This window comes from Colletotrichum spaethianum (genome assembly GCF_022836535.1).
Source record: "Colletotrichum spaethianum MAFF 239500 DNA, contig31, whole genome shotgun sequence".
Taxonomy (NCBI): Eukaryota; Fungi; Ascomycota; class Sordariomycetes; order Glomerellales; family Glomerellaceae; genus Colletotrichum; species Colletotrichum spaethianum.
Window position 1 is genome coordinate 108,711 of NW_026054801.1, and position 18,816 is coordinate 127,526.

Sequence of the window (18,816 nt, forward strand, 5' to 3'; positions counted from 1 at the left end):
TCTTTGCAATTTTGCCTACCACCAAAAAATATCCATCTGCGGGATGTGCATTAGTTCTTGACGAAAACCAATACATTTGTATGTCTTCTAGAGAGTTCGGTTTGTTGTGGTTCTAGTACATTCCTGTTGTCGTGTTGTTCTCCGATAGCTAGGTGAATTCTTCCAGAACGTTACTGCGTATGGTTGTGTGTCTTATACCCAATGAAAGACGTCACTCATGATTTCATATGCCTGCATACGCGCCCATACCGCTAGGCTGTGTTTTCAAGTTTACATTTTAGATGTTCCTTACTCTTTCATTCTCAGAATTTCTAGTCTTAGCTTTTGAAAATGCGAGACGCTATCGCTCATCCATATTGTTAGCGGCATACTGCGGTAACACTCTTTTGAACAACACGAACACTCGCATAGCTTTTACTTCAGCCATTCATCGGAGATTCGACCGTAAGTACCTGGGCCGACCCTTTCATATGGCTGCTCTTCGAAACATGCGTTGATGTAAGATTTTTTTATGGTCTACGTCGAAGGGAACAAGGCAATCTATCAGCTGGAAGCTACCGATCTTTAGGAAAGCGTTAGATGCATTTGCTTCCAAATATGATTTTACAGGGGCTAAATGATGCGTACCTGACCCAATGCCTCACAGCTCCAGACTTTTTCTCAACTAACCATTGAGCGATTGCAGGAATGGCATGTCTTCTGTTCGATGTTTGACCTTTACTTCTCTGGGAACTACGAGTTTCAAGACTCTCCTGGAAAAGCTTCATCTCAAACACTGTAGTGCAGAGTGGGCCAATATGGATGGCAATGGGGAACACGTGGAAATAAACTCGTGCAGTGGTGATACACAACCTTGTGGCAAATGACAGACAACTTGGATCCGGCCGAGAACGAGGAACAAGTCCTCCATCCCCGGACCACATGCAAGACACGACTCTAGCTAAATATGCGTATTGGCTCGACCTTTGCGCCTCGTTGGCGAGTTTGCTTCACTGGATCTACTGAGGGAGCCGAGATTAATATGGGGGACTCTTAGCTTGGATGAACTGATTGCGATTGGGGGCCGCGGTGGCAAGAACGGTACTGAGTGTTGAAGGGTGAGTAATTTTGCGACCAATGGCATCGCGTGCTAGAGCCCACCAACGACTCGGCATATACGGCACCGAGATTGGAGGGCCTCTTTGTTGTTTGTTAAGTGACAGGTCTAGCCCAGGCCACGCCGTCTTGCGTTCCTGGGTTTGTTTCAACTTGGGGCGGCACTCTAATACCTCGGTGGTCAGCCAATCTGACAGTTGTCAACAGCACGTGCTCCCTTTTTGGATGTACAGTGAGTGAATCACGAAAGGGTGACACGGCCGGGCGGTCGGGGGACTGTAGTACACTGTCTGAGTCATCGATTAAGGCGCCAGCGGCGGTGAAGACGTTTTGGGCTTTGGTTGAGTTGCCGTGCGCGCTGTCCAGAGCAGAGTCATGACGCCCCCCATATCGACTTGCTCTACAAGATGCGGCAGGTCTTTACCGACGCAACTTTCTTCCCGGCGATGCGGATACCGGTATGACCCTTTAGTGGATTCCGGGGTAAATCGAGATGAGGTGCATCAGCTTATGTGGATCTGGAGAAAGGCGACTCGAAGCAGCTCGGCGCATTTCCGGAAGCACGAAACCCAGCGGACAGACCCGGGCCCGTCGCCCCAAGGACCGACCGGCTGGACCAAGGATAGGGCTACCAAAAATTTTCACGATACCCTCATTTAGGAAAGTGGATCCCGCCTGTGGCACACGCACGCACACCCATAGATGAAGGGACACCTTATCTTTGTGGTCGCGCCCACCCAGTCCACGAGACATTTACGCGATGGTCTAGGTGCTCTTTGCCCCCGTAGTCGCTGCGTTTAAGCTCATAATTTCTCGACTAATTCTCTCTCGTTCTCACTCCGTCTCCCTCCTTTCCACTCGTTATTTCACACCTCACACCCCCACCTCCCACGCTCATCCCATACCCGCACGCCGCCGTTTCGCCGGGGCACAACGCTCGCCGCGTCGGCCAAGAGGAGTCGAGACGAGACCGGCCAAATGAGACCGGCAGCGCACCCGCTGCCGCCATCGAGCAGCCTCCCGCCCTTGCGGACCCTGGACCAGCTCTCCGAAGCCGACATTACGTCCGCCCTGCAGAGTCTGTCGACAATCTACTGCTCGTTGCCCGTCTCGGTCGCCTTCCAGCTCGCCCCCGAGACCCAGAAACTCGCTCATCAAGGCACGGCCCTCGCCGACTCCGGTTATGTGTCGGAAACCGACGACGACCACGAGGAGGTTGATGGCCTCGACCATCACATCGCCGCCCTCAAAGTCGATGCTTTCGAGCGCAGCTTCACCGAGCGCTGGCTGACCGGCTTCATCGCCCGGGCCGAAACCCTCTCCTGCTTCGAGTCCCACGAGGCATGCCAGCACGCGCTTGACCAGGCGTCATGCGTGCTTGAGTCTTTTTTTGCGGCGCCCGGGGATGATAACGACCAAGACGAAAAGAACCAGGATTACGCTCGCGAATTCGCCTTTGAGCTCATGCTCCCAGATGCTGACACGCCGCAAACCAGCGTTCCGGTTGCAGTGCGACTCAACGATAGGCTCGCCGGCACAAACTCGGCCGACCCGGACGACGTCGGTCTCCAAAGCTGGGGCGCATCAATCCTCCTCTCGGAAATCATGTGCGCTTCACCCGCTCGCTTCGGGCTGTCGCAGCCTGCACTCGGCCCCTCGCCACACATTGTCGAACTGGGTGCAGGTACAGGACTTGTCAGCCTGATGCTGGGAAACATGTTGCCGCATCTGGGCGCCGCGAGTCCGACCATCGTCGCCACCGACTACCACCCGGCGGTGCTCGAGAACTTGCGGTCCAACGTCTCGCTCAATTTCCCAGTGCCCGAGACGAACCGCATCCAGACGAAAGTTCTCGACTGGTCTTCGCCGGTGCTGGAGGCGCCCTTGGATGTTCCGGCCGACATTGTCATCGCGACCGACGTCATTTACGCCCCCGAGCATGCGATTTGGTTGCGCGACTGCGCGACGCGCTTGTTGGCACACAACGGCGTATTTTGGCTCCTCGTCACTGTGCGACGAAATGGTCGCTTCAACGGCGTCAGCGACAGCGTGGAGGCTGCGTTCACGGCGATTGACGGTCCCAGGCGGGAAGATGGGAAGAGATTAACAATCATGGAATTCGAAGAGTTGCAAAAGCGCACCGGGGTTGGACGTGGTGACGAGAGTGGATATAAGCTTCTTCAGATCCGCTGGGCATAATACGGTGTTGAATGGGTACAAGACATAGATATAGGGCAGAAGGCATAGCACTGGGCATGAGGCATGAGAGACGATTCACTGGGACTTAGGTTAGATCACGGACAATATAGAGGCAATAGAGACCAGAGAGATAGTAGAAGGTCAACGCATCGAGGAGATGGTTTGTAGGGTGGCATATCTGTCGGCACGGCTGAGCAATAGCGCAACACGACAGCGCACACGACATCAACTTCAACACGGGTTGCAATGGTTTGAATCAAACGACGAGGCTTTCAACTGATCCAGGCGAAAAGCGCGTTCGTGGTCCGGCGACGTGGTCAAAAGGTGATGCGGCGACTTCAAGAGGTCGACAGTCACGAAAGTAATCCAGTCTGGGACAAAAGCAACCTGGTGACCAATGGCGCCGTACCTTCATGGCGACCAAGCCGTTCAGGCCTCATTAAACCAGAAGGCTGGGCACGTTTGGCTATGGTGATCAAGGAAGAGCAATAAGTCATTCCAGTTTTTCCGTCTGCCTATGTTTGTGGTGGTTACAACTTTCCTTCGCCATTTAGGCAGTTGTTCAAGCTCCGATCCTTGTCCACAAGTCTCTGTTGGTCATACATAGTTCATCATTTGTGCTACTGGGGCATGATCGTTGCGTGCTGTGTGCGCCGCCTCCGAAACCGCAGGAGTGAGCCTCCATCAGCAGCCTGCTGTTACGAATGGTATGTTGTGAGCAGGGAGTGGTGTTTGACCGGTCACAGTTTAAATCTACCTTGTGTTTCTGACGTTCTTATGTTGACCAACCCAAAAAATCGACTAAACGATACCGTTTTGTATGCGGAGTCGTTTTTCATATGCAAGGATCCAGATCGATTACCCGGCTGACCCCAACGCGAGCCACTGGACTAGGGGGCCGCCGGAGAAGCCCCCGTTAGTGCCCAATGGGACAGAAAAGAGAGATATCCACATCGGCGCCGGCCCTCCGACCGAAGGAAGGAAGCGGAAGAAAAATGGAGACCAAAAGAGAAACGAGAGGACCAAAAAAAAAAAAAAAAAAGAGCTGGGCTGCTGGACTAGGAGCCACCAACGCGAACGCGTCTCACACGCGACATCTTTCAGAGACAAGTTCTTTACGGCATCCCCTCCGCAAAAAAATACCCGTTCGACCGCCTCTATATATCTTTATCCTGTCGCCGCCGCCATGCCTAGAGGCAGACCTTCATCCAAGCTTGCTGAGCAAGGTATGGTCTCTTTTCGCAACATTCACGTTGCGCTGTAATGCAGTGCTTCTTACACGGCATGATGCCCAAATTGATGCACCAATTGATGTTAACGTCCACCACCTGAGCAGACTTTCCCTACGACGCCATCAAAAAGGTTGTCACACATTCACTCGATCCCGCTACTGCACTCGTGACCTTCACCGTCCTCGTCAAAGGCGCACGCGATGATGTCTCCGAATGGGATGTCCAGGAACACCGACCGACTCTTCTCTACGATTACTGGGCAAGCTTCGAGGGTAGAACTAGACAAGACGTTCTCGGTATCGGAGAGTTGTATCATCCCTTCCGGTTTCTGCGACACCGTCGCGTCCGCGGACAATGGCAGGTGCTTGTCCAGTGGCTAGGATACTCGAATGAGGGAGAGGATGTGTCCTGGGAGCCGGCCATTAAGATGCGCATCGACGCACCTGGTGTCATGACCGACTACTGCGGATACGTGGACGACAAGAGTGCGAAGGCGGCTCTCTTGGGTCCAATGGCCCGAGCAGGAAACCACGAAGACGCGGGACTCGAGAAAGAAGCTGTCAAGGCCACCGTCGGGACTCCCGCGCCTACCAAGCAAGCAGTGAAGCGCAAGAGGGAGAGTCTGGCTGAGCAGCCCGAACCTGTCAGCGAAAAACGCCGGCGGTGTAGGTTTTCACACGGATGATCCTTGCGACCCACTCACTAACCGATTTTACAGCCTCCAGGTATGACTTGACACCTGCAACCAAGTCACCCGCTCCTAAAATGTCTTCTTTGAAGCGGAGGCAATCGCAAGCCCCTCCCGACGCCTCGATCCAACCCCAGACAACGCCGAAACCCTCCCTTCCTACCAAAGAGCAACCGAAGCTTCCCGTGGAAGCCGTTGCGAATGGTGTCTCCTCGCCTGCTCAGACACAGTCTCAATCCAGACGAAAAAGCACACGAGCAGCCTCTGTGGCAACCTCGGGCGCCACAGCACCACAGCGCATAAGTCCTGCAGATGTCCCCGGACGATGCTGTGGTTCATGGACGACTTCACCGTCGGCGACATGCAAAAGGTCTGCCGTTTCATTGACGAGCACTGCACGGGAAAACTTCGCCTTCCTCTTTATAGCGGTGGTGATTGGGATGGCAAGGCTGCCAGCGGAAGGTGGGAAGATGTTTTTATGGTCAGCCCACTCGGTCGCTTGGGTCGGTACGACAATGAGGATGAGAAGGAGGAGTGACGTGCGTGTTGCGTGAGGGCTTGGTTGTTTGTCCCAGCAGAACTGTTGTCAAACCATGTTACCGAGGCGGTCATTGGGCGTATTTCAGCCCTGTTTAGGGCGTCCGGAAAGTTGGCAAGGTCGTACGGCTGGTGAAGAACTTGCACTGGTGCCATCCATGTGAGGGAAGCTTCAAGCTACCTATGCTTGGAAGAGCCCAGGTACCTACGAATTTATGATGTGCTTCTCTCACCTTTTGGCTGCACATTCCAGGTGTGATTCGAGGTTGTTTGCGGCTTCAATGACAGGTTTGACTCCACATTGTCGGAGTACTCATGGTAATAACGACCAGCTTGTCTCGATGTTGGTAAAGCTTTGGCCATCTGCCAAACTGTCATCAAACGAATATACCTTAGGTTTGCAATATTAGAAGATGGAAACCGTAGGCATGTCCAATATAATGCTTGCTTTGACAGCAACTTGGCCCAAACTGTTGCACAGCACAATGGTATCAAACCGAATGAAAATCTTTCTCCACTCCGCGACAATTATTCCCCGGTGCTAGTCACTAGGTGTTGAATTGGACCCTTGGTTCACCTCACTCACTCGTACAGATGCCAGATTGTCATGTTGTTTCAATGCCCCTGCTGCCAGTTCGTCCAACGAGCGTATGGGTCCAGGCGTAACAGGCATCGGTGACAAAATCGGCTATGTCCAAACTTGCAATTGTTTGTTCGCGACGACTGTTTTGGCAGGAGCAATCTCAAAGCTTTGCTCATTTTAAGACCTAATAGTCCATGTGAATAACACTTCCCTGCTTTTGGTCAGTGCGCTAGGAGTAAATGGGTTCAGCCTGGTCAAGTGCTCAAGGCATTCACTTCAATAGCAACTGAGGTACGGAGCAGTTTAAAATGAATGGATCCCACCCTTGATTTCGATGCCTACTATGCTTTGTTTTCCAAACTGTACTGTGTTTCGACCAGCATTAACAAACTCAGAGTCACGTGGCGGCCTTTGATCAACTAATCATGACCCAAGGGCCTCGAAAGCCATTAGGAAAGATTGCTTTCATTGGAACTGGAGGCACCATTGCGTCGGAAGGCAACGATGAGTACGACCTCCTTGACTACAACGCAGATGGAGACCGCCGTAAGCGTCATGGTGCTCAACACGTCATTGACAAAACTGGCGTTCGTGCCCTTGCCGACGTGGAGGTCATCAACATTGGGCCCATCGATAGCACTGACATGAGCCCCAACCACTGGCATGAACTTGCTGAAACCTGTTGCACTTTGGCGGAAGATGCCGAGCTTCGTGGTATCGTCATTGGGCACGGAACAGCAAGTCTGGAGGAGACTGCGTGGGTTTTGTCCCTAGTCCTGAATCTGAAGATACCTGTCATCATCACCGGGTCTGTACGCCCGTTGACCGGCATTTCTTCAGATGCAACGGCCAATTTGACTGCCGCTTTCCGTGTGGCCGCTCATCCAGTCACTCCAAACGAACCGGCAAGGGTTATAGTCGTAGCCAACGACGAAATCCATTCCCCTCGCTCCGTCACGAAAACTCACACCCTTCGGCTTGGTACCTTTAGATCACCTTGGCTAGGCCCCATTGGTTACGTCGATGGCGACGCGGTCAACATGATGTCGAGGCAGACAAGTCCGTCTAGCGGACAATTCTCTTCAAAGCTGTTGGTCAGTGGTCTCCCTCGCGTTGACATTGTGTACAGCTACGTCGACGCCGATGGAATCGCAGTCAAAGCTTTTGTCGCAGCCGGGGCAAAGGGGCTTATCTCTGCAGGTTTTGGGCCCGGATTGGGAACCGTACAGGAAATTCGTGCATTCCAAGAGGCGATTTCCGAGGGCGTCGTGGTGGTCCAGTCCTCACGACTTGGCGCAGGGAAGGTTGTAAACAGCCAGCACCACAAAGAGATTGGCATCATTGCGGGCAACGATCTGAATCCGCAAAAAGCCAGGATTCTTCTTTCCCTCTGTCTCGCTCGTGGAGACGACGTGAACGCGATTGAAAGCATTTTTGGTTGCGTTTAGGCTCAGCATATGTTGTTTCGAAAGGGCATTAGCAAGAAAAAAGCCGGACGTGGGAGATAGTTGATAGTATTGCATCACTTCAGTCGGCGCACACCAACTTGGAAAAGCTCATTCTGATGTTCTTGTCAAGAATCGGAAAACATTTCTCTAATACATCAGCAACAAAGATTCTATATGACGAACACCTAGGTTTCATATCCATAAAGTATCCAACAGTGAGTTACATTTTCACGAAATATAGTCCCCAGTGGTCGCTTTAGAAGACACACAAACATACAGAATTATATCTCGTTGATATTGATATCTGTCTAGTTTCATGCTGAAGCGCGAGTGTAATGAAAATGCTCTTGTGTTCCGAATTTGGTGAGACCAATCAGCGCGACAGGCATAACACACATATCTAATTGTCTTGCTGGTCTATAACCAAAGCGTTTCTTAAGTAGATGAAAGATTTGCACCCTCTGGATATGTCTAAGTTTTTGAGGGCTTAAGTTGCGAAGCCTGCATTGCTCACAACTACGAGCACCACTAGCATCCGAATACTTAAGAATCTTCATCGTTAGCCGCTAACAGCATATGCGCCCATACCTACTGTAAAACTCGGGACCTCATCCACTCTCTTTATCAATAAGCTAGTAAGGGTGTTTTGTCTAGATGAGCAGGATACCCAGCTAACTAACTCATCTGCCGTCTAGATAGACCAGACGTCCAGTCGTTTAGCGCTGGCTGTTTTCTTGTTCGTTTACATGATATTACCGATCTCGCTTACTTGCCCCCTCTCTTCTCGACATCAGACGGCCACCCCTCTATCTCTTCTTCCTTGCTTCTTATTACCTCCTTCTTTCTTTTACGACTTCCCTGATTTCAGAAAGCTTTCTGTTGGAATATCCCCAACCTCAAGTGGCTGAAGGATGGGAGAGGTCAGGTGACCTCCTTCGTCGGCCAATCAGATATTGAGGATCTGATTGCCCACCCATCAATATCCTCTTGACGGCCACCTTCAGCTTCACCTTTCACTTCTCAATAACAACAACCAGCAATATCACCATCTTCGACGTGATCGTTGCTACCCACTCGTACGAGTATTTCCGCCTGTGAGACCAACACTTTCATTTGGTGTAAAGCACAACATCGTTTCTGATTTCTTTTGACTTGTCTACTCCATATGCTTTACACACGCTATAATTAAAACCGTCCTGCGTATGCTTTACCTCGTTAATATAGTTCCACGCCTTATGGCGCCGGTGTGCTAGAATTGAAGTAGGTGAAGGGCCTTTCAAATGCGTTCAAACGTGAGTACCTAAAGATGCCGGCCTTTCATGTTTCTATTTGATGAAAAGTATAATTTACTCCTACCAACATTTTGCACTGTGGCGCTTCAGCGTGGACGCTTATGGCACGCAGATACTCTTGTAACCGACTGAGCCTAGAACATATGATAGTACGTGTCAAGCGCCAGACCTAAGACCAGCGCCCAAGAGGCCCAGAACGATAGAAAACCACTGCGTCGGCGCGTGCGTCTCATTGCATTGGAATAGAGGTCAACCTGGAGGTCAGGCGGCAGTCTTCGCTCCGCCTGCGCCAGCACACCGAGGGACGAGGCGAGGAGAGATGAGAGGAGAAGCCGCATCAGCATGGTGTTTGTGCATGTAAGAGCGTAAGAGTGAGCCTTTCGATTCGCTGCTGAGCTGTCTGTGGCCTGCCTGATGTCGCAACGTCGGTATTCTGGCTCATCAAGGTGTGTGGTTGTTATGTAATGCGCAATGGTCAGATCTGGAAGAGATAAGGAACCTTCGCCATGATGCCTTCCTGATTGGCTTCAATATGGCGAGACAAAAGATACCAGGTCTTGTTTAGACAACATTGCCTTCTCGGCAATTGCTAGGCACTTGGCGCTTGTCTTGTCGGATCAGGTCACACGAAGGATTTGGCCGGCAGCTATTGAGCCGACTCATCGGACAAAACCCCTGAATCAATTTCGATCCTGCCCACATCTGACACAAGGACAAAAGGTTCATGCTTGCGGTGCATGGAGGAATCCGAGGCTGTAGATGTAAACATGAAGATGATATTATGTGTAAACCTATATCATCAATATACAGTTCATTGATAGCATAAACCTCAAATACCCAAGCATGCTGTTCCCTCTAGCGTTCCTTCTTTGTACCCCCCGGTCTTTCTTAACGGCCTCTACCTTGGCCAAGGCCTCTTTTATCCACTCTCCGACATTCTTGATGTTGTCTTGTATCAGCCTCTCCCGCGTCTCCTTGACTCTGCCCATCCGCTCCTGGTATCCAGCCATGTCGCCAACAAAGCGCTTAATCGTGTCCATCTCATCCTCGCCAGGCTCCGACAGCCACACGGCTTCACGCGGCAGATAAGTGTACGCCGCGAGGAGCTGCTCGCTAGCGACGATGGGCGCACCGGCAATCAATGCCGCGGGCACCGTAGACGAGGCCTTGCGGTCAAGGTACCCTTCGTCAGCAAATGCGGGGATTATGGTGAAGGCGCCGGACAGGGTACGGTAGAAGTCAGGGTAGGAGAGGTCCTGATCAAAGACGACGTTGCTCTTAAGGTCATCAGGCACGCTGGGGATCTCGCCGTGGCCGATAACGTGCAGAGTGACCTTCTTGTTCTTCTCCTCGTCGGCGCCAGCCTTGGCGCGCAGCTCACCTATGACGTGGCCGAGCTGCTCAAACGTATGCTGGTAGTTGCGGCGGCCCGACGAGTAGTCGCCCTGCATAGCAAGCGACAGACCCTCCGGGTCTGTATCGGGCAGTTTGACGGAGAAAACGGGGGGCAACACGTGGGCGGTATAGTTGAGCTCGCGATCCCACTTTTCGGCGGTGTCACGGTGGAGAAAGTCGACGGTATGCTGGCTGAGACCGATGAAGTCGGCCATGCCCTTCTCGATGTACTCGCGGATAATATCAACGTGCTGGCCATCTCCCCAACGGTCGGCGTGGTGCATCAGGCAGAAGAGGTAGGTTTCGCCCTTAGTGAGCAGATCACGGAACTCCGTAGGCTTGTTCTCAAGGTCGAGCTCGCAGGTGGTAGAGACGAGGACATGGGGGGGAGTGTCGCCGGCGACCATGGAGGCGAGGTCGTCGTGGGAGATGAGCTTGGAACTGGCCGAGGCCAGCTTGAAAGAGTTCATGATGTCCTGCATGTTATAACGCTGTTGACGGAGCATGAGGGTCAGGTCGACGTTGGGTAGGCCACCAAAGGCGGTGACGAGGGCGGACGTGACCTCATCATGGGTACCGACGGTCTCGATGATGGCGACGCGGGCATTCCCCTTAGTGCCATTATTTTCAAATGTGGTCAAGCCCGAGTCGGTGACGAAGGGGGCTTTCCAATTACGAGCGACGGACGGGGAGGTATCGTGGTAGAAAAAGAAAAGGAAGAAGAGCAGGCTGAGGGTGAGGAGGCCGAAGAGCCAGAGGAGCGTCAGCTGCCGCCGAGGGGTGGCGATGGCGACCATGATGGCCGGTATCTAACTGTCAAGATCCCGACTCATATGATGGAGAGAAGGCTCTATCAGAAAATAGATTGAAAAACCACTGACACAGAAAGTAATAAAGGAGGAAAAGTCCCAGAAGGGGCGCATCAAGAAGTGGAGCTCGAGAACAGGAGACGGGCTCGGGCGAGGAGGGGAAGATCCGCCCCAGAAGATACCCGTCAATCCGCATGACCGCTTGGCGGTTGTTGGATTGAAATTACATCGTCATCGTGGTATCACCGCAACTTCGACAGAGATCACTGTTACTGATTACAACCACCACAAGTAGCAGTAGCCGCGGCGGAAGCAGCGCCAGACGACGGCATGAATAGTTTTGAACCGGTGGTGTCTATTGTATAGATCTAAAAGCAATGGAGAGCTTGTTTCATATGTCAATATCAATGGAGAACTTGAAGAACTTGAGTTGAAAAACGGTTGGTTGCCTTATACATCTTGTCCCAGAAGCTTGAATCATTGATGGCTCGAAGAGAGTGTGATCAGCAACACTAATTGGGCCTCAGTAGGCTCGGATCTCGGATGACATTAGCCACACGAATTGGAAAACTCTGATCACTTAGCACTAGTCTGAATTTGGCTGTGCACGTACATCTTGGATATAATCTGACTCCATAGAAATTCGAGTTATCATGGGTATGCCAAGTATGTCATTTGTGATCACTATACGACCTTCCAAAAAGGGATTAGTTCTTCACGAAGGATATTTCCCATGTCAGAAGCCCGGTCTCGTTATCGGGTCCCGATAGGACTGGTAATGATGCTGGAGTTGTTATCCGACATTCGCTGAAACTTCGGTTGTATTACAACACTGAGAAAGGCAGACAGCAACAAATAACCAAGTGCAAGGATCTACACTGTACCATTACCGATCACACCCTGAGCACTCAGTCGAAAGACAGGTCCCTGAGAAAGAGCCATAATGTGACATTGATCCACTTATTAAGATTCTGTCAATCCCTCTCCCCGCAAACCCAATTGCGTGGGGGGTTGCATTGTAGGGCGCTATCCGGAAGACAAACGCGGCGTGAAAGACAAAGACACGCATGAGGCCCCAAATGCTGAATTTAGAGAGACGAGTAACGGATGCCATCACCAAAACTGTCAAAGGACCCAAGGACGTGAGAACCTGTTCAGGTTGTTTGCTAACAGTTATCTGTGTGCATAAAAATTAACGGATAAGGGTTCTTCTCCGTCACGCTATACCCAATGTGCTGGGCTAATCTTATCAAAGTGGAGGTCGCATGCACCAGCAGCTTGGCAGCCTGTAGTCGTTTCCATGGATGCGACGGATTTGGCCAGCCAAAGCAATTCATTGATCAATCAACAAATTCAACTCTATGTTGGTGCTGTGATAGCAATTTCGGCGAGGTTTAGCAACAAACAACTGGCTGCTGTAGTACTGACAGCAGTAGCAGCAATGAAAGCTACCGGGGCCGGGGAGACATTAAGCTGAGTGTGTCAAAAGAGCTTGAGGTGCAGATGATCTGGCCAGCATCTTCACGAACGGGCTAGCCGGAGGCTTCTGAAGACAGAGCTATCGTAAGCAGCAGATTTAGTTGGTTTGGACACGGAATAATGGGTACAATATGCAACTAGCGACATCCTACCTATTCATTCCCCCCATCTTTGACTTTATCACGTAACCGCGACACAGCTCTCAAAATCTCTCCCGAATCCAGCAAACAACCAGATACGAAGTCCGACCCCAGTCTAATCCCAATTCGGCAATAGTGCAACGGTGGTAACTTTGCTGGCCCGAAGTTGCATTGATTCCCGTTGGAACTAACGATTAGTGTGTGCGAAAAAGTCATGGCATCAGAATCTGGATCAAGACCTGTTGGTTTGTCAAATCTGGCTAGCGCTTGTTGAAGTGGATTTGCTGGATACTGTTTTGCGGGACAAGTCAGTAATTAATTTGGGACCTCCAGGGCGGCCCCTTTTTACCTAAAGGCCCACAGCAGTGGTGTATGTACAAGCTTACATTGCGGTGGACTGCCAACTTCGTGAGCCTACCCGCACCTCCCAAAAGCCAGCGTGATCACCACGGCTCTTGACAACACCACTTGTTTTGCCCTCGAACGCCACCACCAAATCATCAATATGGCTCAACGGACCATAGAGGACACTGAGCAGGGCATCCCACTACGTGGAAACTCCTTCGATGGCGAGGAGGAGGGCGACTCTCTTGTTGGCCGTGCCCGCGCCAGCCCTCAACGAAGCTCCTTGTTGCAGCCGCTGTCTATCGCCGACATTAACAACAATGCGCCTGTCTCGGTCCTGGCCTACTGCATGGCATCCATCTCCATGACTGTCGTCAACAAGTACGTCGTATCGGGAGCCTCATGGAACCTGACCTTCTTCTATCTGGCCGCCCAGGTGTGTTTTGTCAAACTCTAATCCTTGAAGACGGTTCATGAAACACTAATAACTCTAGGCCATCATTTGCATCGCCGTCATCACCATGTGCAAGCAGGCCGGCATGATCAAGTCTCTGACCCCGGTCACCCTCGACAAGTCCAAGAAGTGTACATCCGCAATTCCCTCGCATCTGCAGCAAATGACGCTCTCAATCCGGCTTGCTAACCCTGATAGGGTTCCCCATCTCGTTCCTTCTTGTCGGTATGATCTACACGAGCACAAAGGCCCTGCAGTACCTTTCGGTCCCCGTCTACACCATCTTCAAGAACCTGACTATCATCGCCATTGCCTACGGTGAGGTTTTCCTATGGGGCGGCGAGGTCACCCGCATGGCCACGGTGGCCTTCTCTCTGATGGTTTTAAGTTCCGTCGTCGCTGCCTGGGCTGATATCCGGAACGCCTTGGCCGGCAACATGGACGACGATTCCAAGGACGCGATCGCGATTCTCAATACTGGCTACATGTGGATGGCCCTAAATGTTGTCTGCACCGCCACCTACACCCTTAGCCTCCGCAAGGTCATCAAGAAGATGGATTTTAAGGATTGGGACAGTACGTGCCTTCCCCCTTTGCATTGTTTGCTCTGAAGACATCCCGTTGCTATGACAATACGCTGACCCTTTAGCCATGTACTATAATAATCTACTCACCATCCCTATCCTTATCGTCGCCTCCCTCCTTACCGAAGATTGGGGTTACAACAACCTCGTCAAAAACTTCCCAGAGGAACAGCGCGACCGTATTTGCGTGGGTATTGTCTACTCCGGCCTCGCCACCATCTTCATCTCCTACTGCTCCGCCTGGTGCATCCGTGTTACTTCATCCACCACATACTCCATGGTCGGGGCTCTCAACAAGCTGCCTATCGCCATCAGCGGCCTCATCTTTTTCTCCGCCCCTGTCACCATCGGTAGCGTCTCTGCGATTGCCCTGGGTTTTGTGTCCGGCATAGTCTACGCTTTTGCTAAGAAGTGGGAGACTGACGCTAAGAAGGAGAGCCTGCCCACCGAGGATGACGATAACAATGGGAGCAGCAACAGCAATAGCGTGAGGCCATGAAGGTGAAATCTTGCATAGTGTTTGAGCACATCAAGCTAGCTTCAAACAGTGCGTTAACTGCAGACGCATGTTGTTTCATGGAAGCGAAGGTCTGATAGAACAAACACACAAGGTATTGGTTGAAAACCTCCCCCTCTATGTCGGGCCGGCTCGGCTTGGATCTGGGTTGTCAGCCGGCGGAAGGTGGAGCACATCTTTGCATGCCAAATTCTGACAACTTCGGCTCGATCTCTACTGCTTCGCACTGCTGAAGCCGAGCATTTTTTCTCTATCTGACTATATGATCAAAGCCTTACCACAAGGCTACGGTAGGGGATACCAGTATATTTGCCTTGACAGGAGAGCATACGTCCGCTACAAACCATAGCTCGCAGCATGCGTCCCTCAGAATCCGATAGCGAGACAATCAGGAGGTAGTCGGGGCTAAGCTGTTGCATCATCTGCGAGACCAAACCCAGCTCCCGGTCAAGTAGAAGTAGCTTGACGAGTCCCAAACCCTTCCATTTGATTGATGGCCAAGATGGTGTATTGTAAAAGGACTATGCATTAGGGTGTTCCTAGGCGATACAAATCAAGCAACTGCAGATAGCAAGCAAAACCAGTCTCCAGTTACTCCAACATTGATTCGCGAATCCAAGCGACTAGCGAACGTGGACCACATAAGAATCTATTGGTAACATAACGCTAGAGCTGCGTTCCGGGAGCTAGATTTGAAAGACCGAGCTGGACAGCCGCAAGCCACGCGCCCGGGACTGTATCAAGCTTGGAGAAAAATGATTACGGTAGCTTTCGGTGCAGACTGAGCATGAAGAGGCTGGGAGTTCATCATGCTTCCTGGACCACATTCTTTAATGCCTTGGATGGATCGAACTGCCACTGCATAATTGGCCGACATGATTCGATTGAATGCCTTTATATATGCAGAAGGGGAGCAGTGTAGTTGTCAAGGATCAAATGTACAGAGTATAATTGAACCAGCGACGAACGGTTGTATAGGTCTATTGTTGTTATGAAGCTGAAAGGTGCTCCGTTTCCTTCCCCCCTTTCCCCGCTCCCTTACATTGTTTGTACTGCTCTTCCCCATCATCAGGGCTACTTCGACAGTACTCGCTTCTAGGCTATCCTCGCAAGTGAGACCCTTACACGCTTGCCCTCTGATATATTGTCAGGGTCATGAACATCTGTCACGAGACGTAAAGCGCAATTGCTCTCTGGCAATTGTAGTTCCACTTTTTTCATCACAATATCGGAGACAGAAGCTATCAACGTTGCAAAATTTATTGGACCCTGATTAGGCACTACTTTGTTCCTTTTGAATGCACTTGAGAGTACAGTCGGACTTGAATGCTCATTATATAATGCAACATGATGGTTGATTTAGTTGGAAGGCCGACATAGATTTGTTCGGTAATGAAGCGCTGAGATGGATACCAAACATATCGATAAGATTTTATACGTCCAATGCGGGCAGAGGCTCTGGGCATTCACGTCAGAGTAAAGCCATTGACTAGAAGCCTGTTCAAGGAGAATGAGGCACTATTTTTGAGGGCCCCAGCAAAGACTTTGGCATAACGGGACTGAATTGTTTTTTAGTCCTTCAACATGGATTGGCGCTTAGGGACCTGTTAACATAAGCAGCCCGGTTCTCTATGGCAGCTGCGCGCAAGGTCAAGATGTAGTCGTTGTGTGCCTAACGGCACAGTAAACAGCTTCATTCTCCACTGTTACACCTCTATTACCGCGAGGCTAAGGGTCATCTATAGGCATCGTTCTCCTTTGTTTCGTTTTCCACTTTTTCCTCCTCGTGACTTCGGGCAGCTTTTATCTTAGCTCCTTCCTCCTGCTCTGACTTCTCCTTCCCTTGTGGATCTGTTTCGGTGAGCACAAAGTCGGGTTTTCTAGTTCTCATCTCTCGTCGCAACAGCTCAACCTCAATCACTACAAGTCCAGCACGACCGAACATTCTATGTAAACCATCCCCATCACAGTCGAAATACAAGCCCCAAACACCGCTATCTTCAAGAACTACGCAGAAACCTTCCCATCCACACAAGGTAAGGCGGCGGTCTTGACGAGTGCATTCCCATGGTCCCGTTAGATTTCCATCTGCCACGGCCCGATTACCGAAGCGAAGCTGGTAGGTAACTGGGTCTACGAAAATCCAGTTCATTATTGGTGCTTCATGAGTGATCGTGCTTACCAAACCTGAGACCCGGGAGTCGGGATAAGGAAGGTAGTACCCTTCAAACGGGTGGCCAAAGGGGACATCATGGACCGTGCCAGTGTCAACGAATAACTGCAACATTGTTGTTGTCAGAAGCTATCGGTCACGTACAGAGTATTAATAGTGGAGCACAACTTACTCTGTCGCCAGATAGCACTATTTGACGACCTTCGAGGAATGGGCTGAATTGAGATGATTTGAGACAGTGAACAACAAGGTTGTTCTTTCGGCCCCGGTGCTCCTCTCGACGGGACTTTGCCATGGAAGCTTTAATGCCTTCGGAAGCCCCAACGGCAGTGCCGAAACTTATAAGGAGAGAAAGGACCATTTTTCAGTTCGGCGTGAGAGCGACGGAGGGAGATGATACGATCAGGATGTATGACGAGTAAGGAGTGGATGTATATTTGGAGTAATGTTCGGACAGTGCGACCAGGGAGTAGAAGAGGCAATGCTCTTAGGGTGACAGCCGAAATCCAGCTGCTTGTCTCTTCTTACCCCATAGAGTGAGTTGTAACTAAGCAGTGTCAGTTTTAAACCCGAAAGAATCGTCAGAATTACTGTAGTAGCCATGGACTAAGAAGAGTGCCATTACGGTCCCAGGGCGGTTTCTTTGCTTGAATTGTTTCAGACTTCGAAACCTCGGAAGATCAGAGAAGACGTCGAAAAAGGAATGGGAATCATCGACTGATGATTGTGGACCTTGCCGACAGGCCTCTGACAGAAGGCGGTATTGGATGGCCCCATCAGAAATGTCAGATACGATTCCCACGTTGTGGTTGCATGTAGTCCCTGATCCGATGTCGTTGAAACTCCCCGGCACAAGGGTCCTGACATGGTTCTTGTGGATACAGGACCCTTGCAGATGCTCCTCTGAGAACACTCTGAGACGTACAAGAGCGCCAATGGAACCCACAAACGTGCTATCGACTCACCCGAATCGTACCATGCCAGCCACTTTTCAGATGTTCTGGCAGCACGCGCACTGTTCTGCATAAGCGAATTTCGCTGACCGGCACGTTCTAGCCACGACTGATAAAACACGATGAGAAATACAATCCGAGCGACTAGTTTCAACATCAGACGATGTCTGTTCGCGCCCAAGAAGAGCTGCAACTCTTGCAGCAGACTGCATAGACGGAGGAGGTGATAGCATCAAATAACTATACAGGGTTCTGTCGGCCGCGTAAGAATCAAGTTTAAAGCTCATCATGCTCCCCCTCCAAGATGGCAAACCAGGCCTCATCTCAGTCAAAACCAGCCGGAAGCTCATTCACAGATAAATCAAACGCATCAGTGGGACCAGGTTCCCCTATCGCCACAATAACGCCAAAGGCCGAGTCTAAGCAGCAGCTACCACCAATACCCAAGCGACCAAGTCACGTTCCTCGATCTTCTAGTTTCCCGTCAAAGCGTGTCTCTGTTGCATCAAGCCCTTCAGATCCCCCTGCCAATTCCTTACCGATTGACAACACCTCTGCTGCATCAGGAGCCCTCAGAAGATCACTTTCATTCAAAATCCCTATCCGAGTCGCAACAGACGACTTCCCGCCCGCCAATCGTTCTCGTACACAATCGCTCCCCCAGCAACAACAACCAGAAACCCCAGGTCATCAACGCCGGAACTCGAAACGAATTTCACTGTCATCGATTGGCGAAGACAAAACTGCTCCAGCGCTTCAAAAACCTCGAGCTGAAAGCCCGACTTCATCTCTCAAGTCACTCTCGGAACAGTTTCTGGAGGAACGAGGACTTCTGAATTCCGAAACCGTCGACGAAACCAGTTCTCCCGAGGAACTGCAGCATTCCTTACAAG

The 18,816-nt window shown here is 51.1% G+C and overlaps 5 protein-coding genes across 5 annotated transcripts; 4 read left to right on the forward strand and 1 right to left on the reverse strand.

The window, feature by feature from the left end:
• Positions 1–2,073: 2,073 nt before the first annotated feature.
• Positions 2,074–3,294, forward strand: ColSpa_09846 (protein-lysine N-methyltransferase EFM2; the record flags this gene model as incomplete). Its single annotated transcript, XM_049276058.1, has 1 exon — positions 2,074–3,294. One exon carries the CDS (start codon positions 2,074–2,076, stop codon positions 3,292–3,294), a length of 1,221 nt encoding a protein of 406 aa, XP_049132015.1.
• A 2,245-nt stretch (positions 3,295–5,539) lies between these two features.
• ColSpa_09847 (uncharacterized protein) lies at positions 5,540–5,752 on the forward strand (the record flags this gene model as incomplete). The annotated part of the gene is made up of 1 exon (XM_049276059.1): positions 5,540–5,752. The coding sequence occupies one exon, from the start codon at positions 5,540–5,542 to the stop codon at positions 5,750–5,752; it is 213 nt and encodes a 70-aa protein (XP_049132016.1).
• A 1,007-nt stretch (positions 5,753–6,759) lies between these two features.
• Positions 6,760–7,782, forward strand: ColSpa_09848 (putative L-asparaginase 3; the record flags this gene model as incomplete). The annotated part of the gene is made up of 1 exon (XM_049276060.1): positions 6,760–7,782. The coding sequence occupies one exon, from the start codon at positions 6,760–6,762 to the stop codon at positions 7,780–7,782; it is 1,023 nt and encodes a 340-aa protein (XP_049132017.1).
• A 2,083-nt stretch (positions 7,783–9,865) lies between these two features.
• Positions 9,866–11,266, reverse strand: ColSpa_09849 (uncharacterized protein; the record flags this gene model as incomplete). The annotated part of the gene is made up of 1 exon (XM_049276061.1): positions 9,866–11,266. The coding sequence occupies one exon, from the start codon at positions 11,264–11,266 to the stop codon at positions 9,866–9,868; it is 1,401 nt and encodes a 466-aa protein (XP_049132018.1).
• Positions 11,267–13,402: 2,136 nt separating this feature from the next.
• ColSpa_09850 (GDP-mannose transporter) lies at positions 13,403–14,779 on the forward strand (the record flags this gene model as incomplete). Its single annotated transcript, XM_049276062.1, has 4 exons — positions 13,403–13,678; positions 13,737–13,827; positions 13,895–14,272; positions 14,346–14,779. 4 exons carry the CDS (start codon positions 13,403–13,405, stop codon positions 14,777–14,779), a joined length of 1,179 nt encoding a protein of 392 aa, XP_049132019.1.
• Positions 14,780–18,816: the final 4,037 nt, after the last annotated feature.